Raw genomic sequence first — 14,279 nt, forward strand, 5'->3', positions numbered from 1 at the left:
TTGGAGAACTGATCCAGCAGTTTTTGAAGCTGGTCTTCTGTGGGGGACACTACAGCAGCATCGTCTGCGAACAGCATGTCTCTGATGAGGACTTCCCGCACCTCAGACTTAGCTTTCAGCCTTGCAAGATTAAACAGTTTCCCATCAGATCTTGTGTGCAGCAAGATGCCCTCTGTTGAAGATCCAAAGGCATGCTTCAGGAGGAGCGCGAAGAAGATCCCGAACAATGTCGGAGCAAGCACGCATCCTTGTTTGACGCTGCTCCTGATTCTGAAAGCATCCGATAATGCGCCGTCATATTGGATGGTTCCTCTTATGTCTTCGTGGAATGACTGGATCATCTTGAGTAAAAGTGGAAGACAGCCTATCTTGTGGAGCAGTTTGAAAAGACCATCCCTGCTGACCAAGTCAAAGGCCTTGGTCAAGTCGATGAAGGCTATGTAGAGTGGCTTCCTCTGCTCCCTGCATTTCTCCTGCAGCTGCCTTAGAGAGAAGACCATGTCAATGGTAGACCTCTCTGCACAGAACCCGCACTGCGATTCAAGGTACACCCTCTCAGCAATCTTCTGGAGTCTGCCAAGGATGACGCGAGCAAACAGTTTACCAGTGACCCTTAGGAGGGAGATTCCACAGTAGTTGTTCCAGTTGCTTCTGTCTCCTTTGTTCTTATACAACGTTACAATGTTAGCGTCACGCATATCCTGTGGAACCTCACCCTCTTTCCAGCACAGGCACAGTAGCTCATGTAGGGGTTCCAGGAGTGTGTCTGCTGCACACTTGATTACCTCTGGTGGTATACCATCCTGGCCAGGGGCCTTTCCTGCTGCAATGCTGGCGATGGCTCTCTTCAGTTCATCCAGTCGGTTCTTGATCCAGTTCGTCCATTACTGGTAGGAGTTTGACGGCATCAAGAGCTGCATCAACCACAACGTTCTCGCGTGAGTACAGCTCGGAGTAGTGCTCAACCCAGCGCTCCATCTGTTTGGCTTTGTCAGCGATGACTTCACCAGATTTGGATTTCAGAGGTGCCATCTTGTTCTGGGTGGGTCCTAATGCCTTCTTCATACCCTTGTACATTCCTCTGGGATTACCAAAGTCAGCACAGGTCTGGATGCTCCTGCATAGCTGGAGCCAGTGGTTGTTGGCACAGCGCCTGGCTGTCTGCTGTACTGTTCTTCTGGCCTCTCTAAGTGCTTGCTGGGTACTCTGGCTCGGTGAGCGTTTGTACTCCAGGAGTGCAGCGCGCTTCTTTTCAATGACTGGAATCATCTCATCGGAGTTAGCTTCGAATCAGTCGTTTGCGTTTCTAGCTCTTCTTCCAAACACCGACAAGGCCATGTTGTAAACTGTATCCCTCAGATGCTACCATTTGGATGTCACATTGGTGCCCCCAGGGCCGCTGCACAGATTGTCCTGGAGGGTTTCTCTGAACTTTTCAGCTTCCTCCGAGTTTGCCGTCTTTCTGGCGTCAATGCGGGGCCTTCCAGCAGGTTTAGAACAGTACAGCTTTTTGGGTCTCAGCTTGAGCTTGGAGCAAACTAGTGAGTGATCTGTATCAGTCAGCACTATGATAGCTGCGTGTCAGAAGGACGTTTGAGGTTATTACGCCTAGTGATGACGTCGAGTTGATGCCAGTGCTTCGAGCGTGGGTGTTTCCACGACACACTGTGCTGTGGCTTCGTTTGGAAGAATGTGTTTGTGATGCACAGATTGTGGTATGTGCACATTTCAAGGAGACACGGTCCATTGTCATTCATTTTTCCCCACACTGAGGTGTCCTAAGTAGGAAGGCCATGAGGCCCAATCAGCTCCAACTCTTGCATTGAAGTCACCCAAGATGTACAGTTGTTCACGAGCAGGTATTTGCGCTACAGCAGCACTAAGCATGTCACAGAACTTGTCTTTTACTTCTGGTGTGGCGTACAGGTTTGGAGCATAAGCGCTGATCAGGTGGACGGGACCGGCGCAAGTTTGAAGCGTGATCCGAAGAAGTCTTTCTGATCCGCCCATGACTAATTCCACCATTTGTAGAAGGATGTTTCTGACAGCAAAGCCAACACCATGCTCTCTGGGTTCTACTTGGGCTTTACCCTGCCAGAAAAAGGTGCAGTCCTTTTCTTTTAGAGATCCCAAATCTGCGAGCCGCGTCTCTTGCAGTGCAGCGATATCAACTCGGAGCTTCTTCAGTTCCTCATTGATGACAGCGGTCTTTCATGTGTCACTGATGGCCTGAAGATCTTCAGTCAAGCCGGTCAGCATGGTCCGCACATTCCAGCAAGCAAGCTTAAACTGTTGATGTTTCTGATTTCTTGTTGATTTTCTTATTGGTTTGCCTGGTGCCCAAATTTCAGTCACTTGTCAGGTTCAGGAACCTTAAGCCTCACGCACCCAGCGAGGCAGGTGAACTGTGGCGGGACAGTACCCTATTGGCTGGGGGCTGCCCAGCTTGAGGCAGGCGGTGACTGTCCAGTGAGATGCGAGGATCTCTCCCACCATTGAAGGCAACCCCTGGCACTCATTCGCTACGCCAATCGAGCAAGAGCTTATAACCGGTATCTGTTGCCTCCCGTGTTGACGCAACGCTGTTCAGCGATGCTGCAGTACCTCTCCGGGCACGAGCCTGGGCACTTATTATGGAGACTCTGGGCTGCCCAGGCACCAGTGTCCCCCTCTCGGCTTTACTGATATAGTCCAAAGGAGAGGATAACCTCCACGTCTGGTACAAGCTCAGCTGCAGGAGTTACCGGGACAGTGCCAGAAGTTGACACCGAACCACCTTCGGACTCCACTCCGGATTTTCTGTCAGGGTTTACTCCCTTAGCCTTCCTCCTTCCCAGGAGAACCCACAAGGCAGTGGGGTGTGGAGAATCATTACAATGCACTGTATGTATGGAAAGTAGACATCATAAAAATCAAGTGAAGGCATATACCTAGGAAAGCGGCTAACAGATTTAAGAAATACATGTGGCAAGTGACCATGAAAACTGTCAAAATAAGAATTTAACCGAGATAAGCTATTCCGATGGTTAATACTCAAGATGCTTCATACACATCTAGGCACAGACTTCATATTTTTACAAGTAGTTAAGCAATGGCTGCCCTCTGAATTGGAGAGCAAAGGAGCACTACATTCCCTTTGGTGGGCAGTGTTAAATCCACTACACCCCACTTAGAGGAAGTATCAAGGCAGGACAGGAAATATAAAAGGAACACCATGCAACATTTGGAAAGGAGTTACTGAGGGAGAACAGATGCTTCTGCCTTGCTGTGGCACCCTAGAAGTAGAAACAGAAGTCTTCTGTGCCCTTCCCCCAGAGGAGACAGACCCAAATGAGGAGTTGCTGGAACTACCGTTGGCTGTATACCCTGAAGGACTGTGGAGGCCATAGGTACCAAACCCTGGGGAGGTAGAAAGTACTCTGGGGATGACCAATGACTCGGTTGACTGCATCTTGGTCAGGGTTTTGCAGCTGGATCCCTCAGGACCCATGGCAGACCACTCTGAAGAACCTGTACTAGGACATGGCAAAGTAGAGGTAGAAGGGTGACCCAGCCCTATCCCAAACCCTAGGTTGGCTGACTCCACAACTTTGGTCAGGAGGCCTGAGTTTTGGGAACCCACTGCAAGATCCTAAATGGCCTGCTGAATGCATGAACTCCTTTCTGAGCCCCTAGACTGTGTCAACTGAATCCCAATTAGTTTTTGCTTGTTGCCTGAGCTCACAAATCCAGTCTCTATAGCCTGTTTCCTGTTCTAACCTGCCTGAAAAGACAGCACTAATTGACTATTTGCTGGCTGCCTAGGCCAAGGAAGTGAAGGCTACAAGTCTGCTAATGTGGCCCTCAGGCCAGAATACAGCTCACAAAGCAGTCAGCAGCGCCATTTTTAAAAGGCAGCTCAGCTGCTCCAAGCCACAGATAGCTCTTCAAGGAGCCATTTGCAGCTCACCCTGCTGCCACCTGATTCCTGCCTGCCACACTGAAAGCGCAGCATTTGATTTAATTGGTGTAACAGTTGTTAAAAACCAGTTAGAGTGCTGCACTTTCAGCCCAGCAGGGTGCTGAGATCTCTACATGTGGGGAGACAGAGGGCTGGGGGAGCTGCACAGCTGGAATGAAGAGACAGCAGAGGAGCAGTGGAGGGCAACAGCACATGGAGCTCCCGTGCAAGGTAAGTGAATCATGGGGTTGGAGGGGCTTTGGGGCTGCTTGGAGGTTAAGCCTGGGGGCAGATTTGGGGCTGGGGGGTTAGGCCAGGGTGGGACAGTGGTGGGCTCTTTTGTGTTCAGCCCACAAAACATGTAAAAAAAATTGCCACATAGCCCCCGACGAAAAAGGTTGGACACCCCTGCCCTAGACTTACTTGCTGTCCTACTATGGGAATGCAAGCTAGACTCCAGAGAACATTGCCCCACCCAAGAGCAGGAACAAGGGCCCCGGATAGCATTTGCCTCTGTCATACAGGCCCAGAGCCCTAAACTGTTTACTGCCTGGCTCCACTAGCGCAGCCGAAGGCTGAGAATTTAAACACAAGACAACAAGGCATGGTCGCCTACATTAGCATTGGAAAGCGAGTATTGGAACTACTTCACAGCACTGGAAGTCTTACAGGCATGAGTGATGCCTAACATTAGACGAGAAGTCTATTAGCTGAAACTTGTGGATTTCCCCATATTAGTCTTTTTGCTCAAGTAATTTTCTATTTTAGATACTATATTAGATTTCATATTTTTATAGGTGTAAGATACTATTAGAAATTTCACTAAAACCAAAATCAAGCCTGTCCCTTCAAATTCAGTGCCTGTGAAGGCACTCTAAGCACTATCCTTGAATGCTGAAATGCATTCAATTACAGCATAAGAATAGCCATACTTGGTCGGACCAAATGTCCATCTAGGCCAGCAGCCTTTCTTCTTAAAGCAACCAATGCCAGGTGCTCCAGAGAAAATGAGCAATCAAATGATCCATATCTGTTACCCATTCCTAGACTCTGGAAAGTCATCCTGGCTGACAGCCACTAAGAGAAATTCATGAAGGATGTATCTATTTCTTTTTTCAAATAGGCCAGAGTGTTAAAGAGTTGCGGGCCCTATCAAAAGACTCCTGGCAGTCTAATAACATTTTTGTCAAAGAGCAGATGTGCTCTATTTCAACACGAAGTACCACAGCCCCTTGCAACTCCTGAGATGACAAAATAGGCTTCAAAGTTTGAAATACTTCCGCATATGTAATTTATTTTACGCTCTTCCATCATGTATTTGCTGCATATGACAAAAATTAGTTTACCGGCACCACAAAATAGTTTGCTGATCAACTTACAGGCAGCTTTCATTGCAACATATGTTGCAGAATGATTGTGTCCACAAAAATCACTTTCATTCATTCTCTATTTCATTCTGGTTGCAGAAAAAGTCATGACAGAACGGTTTTTCTTCTCCCTCACAATGTGCATCACTTCAAGGTAACCTAAAAAACAACTTGTGCTCTTTCCTGTTTCTTTGTATGTAAAAGCAGGAGCAATTGAGCAGTTGTATTAGAGAACCAGTGAGGTTTTGAATTTTCAACTAGGAAAGGTGACTAAACATTCATCATTTTGAGTTAAACAGCAGAATGAATGTTATGCCTCCTTTTAAGTCACTTTCAGAATCAAGAATCTATAATAAAAGGCAAAAGCATCTTTCATAATAACACTTTGCAAATCACCTTTAACTTCAGTCACCGCATCCATATCTCAAAATAAATAAAAAATTAAACCTGTCTAGAATTCAAAATAAGTTGAGACAAGTAAACTGATTTGATAGCTATCAATTTTTTAAGTTTGACAACTTGCAAATGGCATACATGACTTGCTTTAAGTTATTGAGGCATTAACAAAAGCAACAGAACTACCACTAAATTTTTTAGTTAGAAATACACATTTTATTTCTGTGTCAATAAAAAAGTCCCAAACTTTCAGATCACAGGATATGAAAGCATACAACAAAAAAAGTTGAGCACTAATCTACTCATGTGATGTCAATTTAGAAGATCCCCAATCCAGGCCAGTTTTTATTTGACTGAAATACCCTTCTAGGACTAAGCCCTTACCATTTACATCAGACAAAAACCTTTATAAAACAAACAAAATAACGTTCTTCCTAAAAGGAGAACTTTGAAATTTCAGTCCATTCTTACAGGACTGGCACTCCTCCTTCGAGGGCTTCCAGATGGTGAACGACTGAAAGTGAAAAGGAAACAGACAGTTGGAGTAAATCTTGCTTTAACTTTGAACTGTCGATACAGCAATCCTAAGCACTTTCTACAACAATCCAATAAACAGAACCGATGAAGGCACAGAATTAGTTTTGCTTTTGAAATATTTCTGAGAACAACAAGAAGTCCTGTGGCACCTTACAGACTAACAGATATTTTGGAGTATAAGCTTTCATGGGCAAAGACCCATGCATCTGATGAAGTGGGTCTCAAACATCTGTTAGTCTATAAGGTGCCACAGGACTTCTTGTTGTTCTCGAAGATAGAGATAGTCATGTTAGTCTCTCTGATAAAATATTTCTGGTACATGTAATAAAAGTGTATGTGAAATCTTAAGTTTGCTATAGAATCAACAGTAACTTTTTAAAAAATTTAAATCTTGAGAATACGGAAGGCCTTTCATGAAATGCACAAGTGCATAACAGGAAAAGAGGCCACAATCAAGGACCTCAAGGGGTGAGGCACACAACATGACAAGGCACAAACTACTGCAGTTCTCTTACATTCTTTGCTTCAAATGACTAGTTAAGCTTGGAAGAGATGTTTCCAAGCACTGAGAAGACCATACTTTATCCTGAGTTAAAGAACAATGTTATAAATAGCACAAACTAAAATGGAAAAACTAAGGCTTACGACTATTACATAAAATATACAGTGTTCTAACAAGCGCTCGTGGGTTACAAAATGGAATTGCTGAAAATTCCACCTCGCTATTACCATTTAGCAACAGATTCTACCACTGTTAGCCGAGATAGAGCCAGAAGTTTGACTTCATTCAAGCAGATGGGCATTTGTTACAAGAAGTCTTTAGTTTGTTTTGATTATCACACTGAATCCATTTTCAGATTTATTCTGAGTCACTGATATTTTCTTTACCACAATTCAAGAGTTTTGAGACTCTGGTTATATTCCAGAAAAAGGAATGAATTGCAAGCCATATGCAGCCCACTGCACCTTCTAAAAAGTTCATCTCATTATAATCATTGGAGTTCATAGACTGCTTAAAATTTATCCCCCGTGCTTCATTTCTCATGTTTTAACTCAACCTCTTGTACTTCAGGTTGCGAAGCCTTTAGGGAACAGAATATAGCAGTAGTCAAAGGGAAGATCGTGCTAATATACCCACTCTCTCAGGAACAGTTTTTCCATTATAAGCCTCATTTTAGTCATCACTGTCCCATAATTATGGCAGACCCATCCATCAAAAATATATAGCCATTAGATGAGAAATAAAGTTTAGGGAAATAGTCTGGTAATCAAAATGCTGACAAATGAGTTTTCAGTGGAGACCACTGAAGAAATGACAATGCTAGTTCTACACCCAGCACCTTTTTGTCTCAAGATTCAACTTACCTTCTCTTTGGAGATGGTGATCTGGACTTTGATCGGCTGCAACAAGAGAAAAACGTTGTATGAAAACAATTACTTTAAAAATAGTACCTTAAACATTTTAAATTAAATAAGGATCACTGAATGTACACAAATTCCTTCAATAGGATTTGTATGGGCATCACCACCATCCGTACGCTACTAAGGCAGGTACATGGAATGGCCTACCTCCAGAGGCTTTTGGGAAGAGTTCTTTCATCACCACTGCTCAGTATCAGCAATGAATGTCTGATAGGTAAACACGAGTAAGCAGATACCAGTACTGCAGAGCTGAGCACCATTTTACTTCAAGATTTTTAATGTGATGGCGACACACATTGGCTAAGTTGGAAAATCACTGCAGCTAATGGCCTATCTGTGTGGCCAAGAAGTACTGCACACTGACCTGGTTATTAATCAGGAAAAAATTCTTGCCTAGTTCCAAGTAGCCTACAGCTCCTGGTCACAAATAGCTCAAAATTAACCTGTTCAAACAGGACATCAAGCAGGTGGCAGCTGTCAAATATTTGGGTAGCAAAAACAGTGGTGGAAGATGTCAAAATGTGTAGATAATTGTATAAACAGCAGCTCTTACTAGGTTTTGGATACTTCAGCTGATTCTGTGGGGATACAATGATAGCAAGCTTGCTACTAATAGTTGTACCAATTCTGTTGAATACAAGTTAAAAGTGGGCACCGAGGATGGCTGAAGAATACCAAAATCACATTTATGATTCTTGTTCTCCCTGTCAACTGCTCCATCATCAAGTGGTAACAAGACAAGAAATCAGGATATTCAGAGCGAAACCAAGTAACTGCCTCCATCAACACTGATCCAGTTTCACTGGGTCTCATGTAATTGATACAAGACTGGAAAACCAAAGAATTATGAAGCACCTACACATCAAGGAATGCCACTACAAAGCCAGCAATCACGTGGGCACCAAAAGCTTTGGAGATGGTACAAGGTGGTCAGTGATAAACCGAATCTGCCATCACACCATCATCTTGCTCAAAGATCTATCAGGTTGGCACTTAGTTTTCAAAGAGGCCATATTCCTTTTGGATTTGCCATCACAGATGATGATCTACAACACTAGTGAATTTTAAGTTATTTAACAGCAATGTTAAAAGACCACAATCCTGTGATGTAGGAATGATTGAGCAGAATAAGATGTACTAAATCGCTACTGTGATGGAAGCTAGAAAGTTAAATATGAAGAGCTGGGGTAGGAACATTCCCCATATGCCTGAGAATACTTTATAGCCAGTTACATTTTCAAGTGACAGAACCAAATATCCATGATCATACAAGTATGTCTGGTTTATTTTAAATTCAAACTAACTCAAAATCTATACATAAACTAAAATACTGGTTGAAGTAACAGGCTTTGAGCAACAAGCCAGTACTAAAATATTTAATGCAAGCTTCAGCATTACCCTTTTACAGGTGAGTCAGATTTAAATATGAAATAGGATTAAGACTATAACAGAAGAAAAATGCAGTTCAGCTCAGTAGCCAATGGCATGCACATGCAGTGAAGTTACCTAGACCAGTAACAGTGAAATTCAAAACCATATGCCAAAAAAATGGCAGAAGCTATGCAAATCCAATTTGTGGTGCTTTGCTCAATTGCTGTTAAGTTTCAGAAGTTAACTTTAATTCAATGCCACACATGACGCAATCATTACCCATATGTTTCCCCTATACCTGAAACAAATCACAAGTACACTGAGCTATCAAAACTGACTAGTATAGTCACAACATTCACAAAAGAAACTGTTTTCCAAAACTTGCATTATTGTGTTACAGTGATGTAATGCCTTCTATCCAAGAGCCAACCTCTGGATTTTCAGACAGCACTCCTCTCCTGCAACTCAACCATCTTTAGTGCAATGTTTTACAAGCTTTACTCTGTCTTCAGCCATGGTTATGGATAACTGCTGAAGTTGTGACTTAGCTCTCCCAAGAAGATTTAACACCTGTCTGTTCCACTGGAACACAAGTAACACTTCAGTGTTACTAACATTACCCAAGAAAACTGAATTTTCTAGACCTCTTCCCCCCAACAAAAAAGTATTCTAGCATTCCAATATGTCCAAGGTTTTTCTAGACAACTTCCAGATTTTCACCAATTCTGTTATGAAAATGGTGGCCAGTGTTTTCCTTAACCTTGAATTAAAGTGCATTCGTTCATGACACACACACATCAAGTCTTTCAATCACTGCAAGGTTACTTCCAAGTTAGCGACCTGCATGGATAAAAAATTTGAAAGTGCATCCCTTAAAACATCCACCTCCATGCCACAGATAAAAAGCAGATACCCGCAGATTTGTTGGGCTCTACAAGTAGTACTCTCCTCATCCAAGAGCCTGAGTTCTTCCCAACCCAGTGAACCATAGCACTTCAGCAAGATTCTTTTGAGTTCTGAAACAGTCATGGATTGATAAATTCACAGCATTCCTTAAAACAGTGCTGTTCAAATAGTTTGGTTTTTTGCATGTAAGCTTGTGACAGTTACATTTTATAAAGATACTATAATGATGCCTGCTAGCATTGAAGTATCTGAGCTTCATCTGTTTCTGAAAGACTTGAATGCCGTATTGATCTGTCCAGATATCCTGAGATGCATTCGCCATCCATACTACGTACATACTTAAACTCATTGATACATTTGGTCACATCTGTATTTGACCCCACCGTTTCCTATCTCTTCTGTGCCATCTTGTTTCTTCAGACACTCCTTCAACAAAAGTAATTAGCACAAGAGAGCAGTATCTCTAATACAACCACCATCAGAAACTTAAGTTCTAGATCTTCCATAGCTCTACCACAAGGAGTTCCCTTTGCTCTTCTGCTTGTTTGAAGATCAAGTTCAATGGAGCATCTTGAAAACCATGCAGTAAACAATGCCGATGCTTTGAAAATTTTCATTAACCCCAATCCAGAAAACTCTTCCCCTACACAGACCATTAAAACTGCATATATGGTATATCAAAAACACTTTACATTAGGATTTGAGTTCTTGGAGTACCTCATTCTTGAGGCACCCAACAGCTGAGAGTCCCCTAAAGGTCAGTAATGTGACCTACTAATTAGAGTCTCCCTAGCTGACACAAATGGAGAGTGGCTAATTGCTTGCAGCACACAACCAGCATATACCCATGAATCAGGCCATACTGGAGAATGGCCAAACAGACATTTGAATGGCTGGTGGGCGAGGGGGAAGGAACGAATGTTGAAGTTTCAATATAATGGTCATAAGGTAAAAGGCAGAAACAGCACATTTTAGCACCAAAAGGTAACTCCCTGAACGCACGCACGCACACTAGGAGTCTGAGCTTTAACACATATGTATATTTTGCTAGGTGAAGTTTAAGCTCCCACCCCCACCCCAAGTGTGAGGGTTGCAAATACGTAAGTCTCCCCTGTAATATATTTTCCTGGCACCAACTTAACTTTGTAAGTTTCAGAGGAGTAAGCCATGTTACTCTAACTTTAGAAAAAAAAACAAGCAATCCTGTAGCACATTACCTAATACATTTTTTTATTCTTTAATGAGCTTTTGTGGGTAAGACCCACTTCTGAAAATCTGGAGATGGGTCTTAGCCACAAAAGTTCATTACCTAATAAATCTGTTAGCCTTTAAGGTGCTACGGGACTCCTGTTTTCAATTTAAGGACCTAGTGCATGATGGTGAGCTACAGGCATACTTCTGATTCATGAACAAGTTCTGCCTGATGTGCTTCTATCTAAGGCCAAAAGAATTAATGTACTTGTTAAATATAACTGTATATCACTATTGTGGTTTTAATTAATTATGGCAAATATCTTACCTGCTTCTTGGCCACAAAGCAGATCTGGATCTCGATCTTGACCTAGACCTAAAGTTTCAAGTAAATTAATGACATTCAACTCAAAAGCAAAATAATTAATTTTTATATTTATACATGAATGAACACAGTAAGCTAGCAAATACTGAGCAAATATGTTCAGGTAAAAACTCCATCAAGCAATCAATCCTGAGGCAGCAATATTTTTTATCTGAGCAGGACACTGTTTGCCAGCTTTAGACAGGGCACTATTTTCCAAAAATCAATACACGTTCAAACTTAGAAAGTTGATGGTATTGGTAAATTAACATAGCGTAACAATCAAGGAATTTTTATTCATATAACTGATCAGGGCTTTTACCACATTACTTAACACAGCTTGAGGTATGATTTTCATCACAATCCTTAAGTACACAACTAAGCTGGCAAAGTGCATTAAGGATAGGCCAGACCCTAAGACAAGCTAAACATGTAACAAAAATTGAGGAGAAATGTTTCTAGAACACTCTTTGGCTTCAAAGAAAAAAAGTTTCCCACCAAGTTAGCATGCTTGTCTTGAAGGCTGTCGTACAATATTGTCCAATACTGTCCAAACATGACCCTCACAATACCCTTCAAATATTCTTCAACTGCCACTGCAAAAGTAATGCTGACTGATAATCACAATAGAAAACCATTACCTTGATCTTTTTAAAGAACGTGATCGGGACCTGCGCGGTGAGGCTGATCTAGATCTACGAGGTGACACAGACCTTGATCTACGAAGAGAAGCTGACCTAGACCTGGAGTGAAAAAGTTTAAGTTATGCACTGCTGTTCTAGTATTTAAAAGGCAAACGGGACATTCGATTTCTCTTGAAAAGAAGCACGAGGCTGACAAACTCACCTCCTACCACGACTTCGGCTACGTGATCGAGAATACCTTCTTCCTCTGGACCTTGAATGAGATCTAGACCGTGACCTATGTTACGTTAGAAAAGATAAGTATTAGAAAACAACCATAGCAACTAGTGAATGTGAGCCTCTGCTGACGTTAAAATTTCAGACAACTAATAATTAGTGTCTGTCAGTTGGAAAAAAGTCAGGACCTATTTCTTTTGAGTATTTTTACTACCTAGAAAAGATGTTAAGCTGAATTACATTTTAGAATTACATTATAATATAAAACACTGTAATGTGTATTTAAAATAAACCTTGCAAGTTTGCAGGTCGACCCTCTTTGGCCCAAGGTCTAGCAGATCTAGACGATCTAGAAGTATCTATAGCCGATCGCTGCAGCTAGGTGTTCTCTTCAATCTAACGACGATCAAACTGACAGCCAAATGAGCCAGGGTGAGGCTTGATTGATGCAAGAAGATTTTTCTAGGTGGGAATGTGGTCAATCTGGTGTTCCTCTTTCTAAACCGGAGGGGGCCCCAATTGAAAGCCAAATTTACTGTTACGGCGATCACCGTCTCAAATTTTCTGCCCTTTAAAGAATAAGGTGAAGCTAGGTGTAGATGGCTCGAGGGGATCTGGCCTCTTATGCTGATCACCTCAAGGTCTAGAAGGATCTTAATTGTCGGATTTTGCAAGGCGCCTCAGCATGAACCCTTAAGGCTTGTGACATTCTGAATCAAGGCGACTGACTCAAACGAAGAAACCTGAAAGGTTTTGACCAGGTTGATTGTTAATATATATTAACATTTAATATCAAATATCAACAAATTGTAAAATATACCTACATAATTACAGCATTAACGTTAAATTAAAACGGCACAACAATCTCTTCCGGGTTAACAAGACTAGCCCTGTGCCTACCAAAGAGAACCTACCCCTCCTTTTCCCACACATACCTGCTCCTCCTGCGACGGCTATAGCGATGACAGTCATAAGCATAATGGCCCTTATCGCCGCACTCGTAGCAGCGGTCATTGGGATCAAAGGGGCGCCGCGCGGGCGGCCGGTCGTAGCGGGAGCGACGGGGCATGCCCGTTGACAGCTCGACTCTCACTCGGGAGCCGCACAGCACCCTGCAACGTGACACGTGCGCCGCCGGGGGTTAGCGCGGGCCCGGGCCGCCCCCGGCTGACCCGCACCGCCCCCGTCCCCCGCCACGTACTTTCCATCCAAGCCCAGCACCGCGTCCTCCGCGTCCCTCGGGTCCTCGAACTCCACGAAGGCGAAGCCGGGCGGGTTGCGGGCGATCCACACGGTGCGCAGCGGCCCGTAGTAGCTGAAGGCGCGCTCCAGCTCGCCCTTCCCGGCGCCCGTGCCCAGGTTCCCCACGTACACCTTGGTCTCTGCAACAGCGAGTCAGGCGGTCGCCGAGAGCCCAGCAGCCGCCCCTGCCGCTTCCCGCCGCCGCCGCGCGAGCGGGGAGACGCGGCCCGCGCCGCTCCCCGCCCTGTCTGCCGCCGAGGCGCCGCCGCCATCTTGGCCGCCCCACCCACGGGCATCCCCGCGCGGCGAGCGCCCAACGTGCGCAAAATGGCGGCGGCGGCGCCTCCCGGCCCCGGCGAGCCCCTGCGGCCAGCGCCCCCGCCCTGCCCCTCGCATGCCGGAAGCGAGACGGCGCAGACGCCCCCCCCCCCGCCCCGGTGGCGCCCCCCCGCGCGGCGCGGCCTTGCTCCTACCGCCTCCATAGCGGCCGTAGCGAGACATGGCTCCGACCCAACCGTCAGCCTGCTCCTACCGCTCCGCGCGCAGGCGCCGCGAGCCTCTTATATAGAGGCAGCGGCCCTCGCGCAGGCGCATAGCGGCCCGGTTGCCGCCGCGCGTCGAGAAGGCGGGAAGGAGAACGCGCCCCCGTCCCCGTTGCCATAGTAACACGCTAAGGTCGCGCA

General features: G+C 44.5%; 1 protein-coding gene across 1 annotated transcript; it reads right to left on the reverse strand.

Annotated features, from left to right (window-relative positions):
- Nucleotides 1-5,896: 5,896 nt before the first annotated feature.
- Nucleotides 5,897-14,145, reverse strand: LOC142010768 (serine/arginine-rich splicing factor 7-like). Its single transcript, XM_074989189.1, has 8 exons — nt 14,070-14,145; nt 13,556-13,736; nt 13,290-13,466; nt 12,341-12,415; nt 12,136-12,237; nt 11,459-11,506; nt 7,606-7,641; nt 5,897-6,217 (listed from the first exon to the last, which is right to left on the reverse strand). Exons 1-8 carry the CDS (start codon nt 14,095-14,097, stop codon nt 6,160-6,162), a joined length of 705 nt encoding a protein of 234 aa, XP_074845290.1. The 5' UTR covers nt 14,098-14,145; the 3' UTR covers nt 5,897-6,159.
- Nucleotides 14,146-14,279: the final 134 nt, after the last annotated feature.

This window comes from Carettochelys insculpta, chromosome 3 (genome assembly GCF_033958435.1).
Source record: "Carettochelys insculpta isolate YL-2023 chromosome 3, ASM3395843v1, whole genome shotgun sequence".
Classification (NCBI taxonomy): Eukaryota; Metazoa; Chordata; order Testudines; family Carettochelyidae; genus Carettochelys; species Carettochelys insculpta.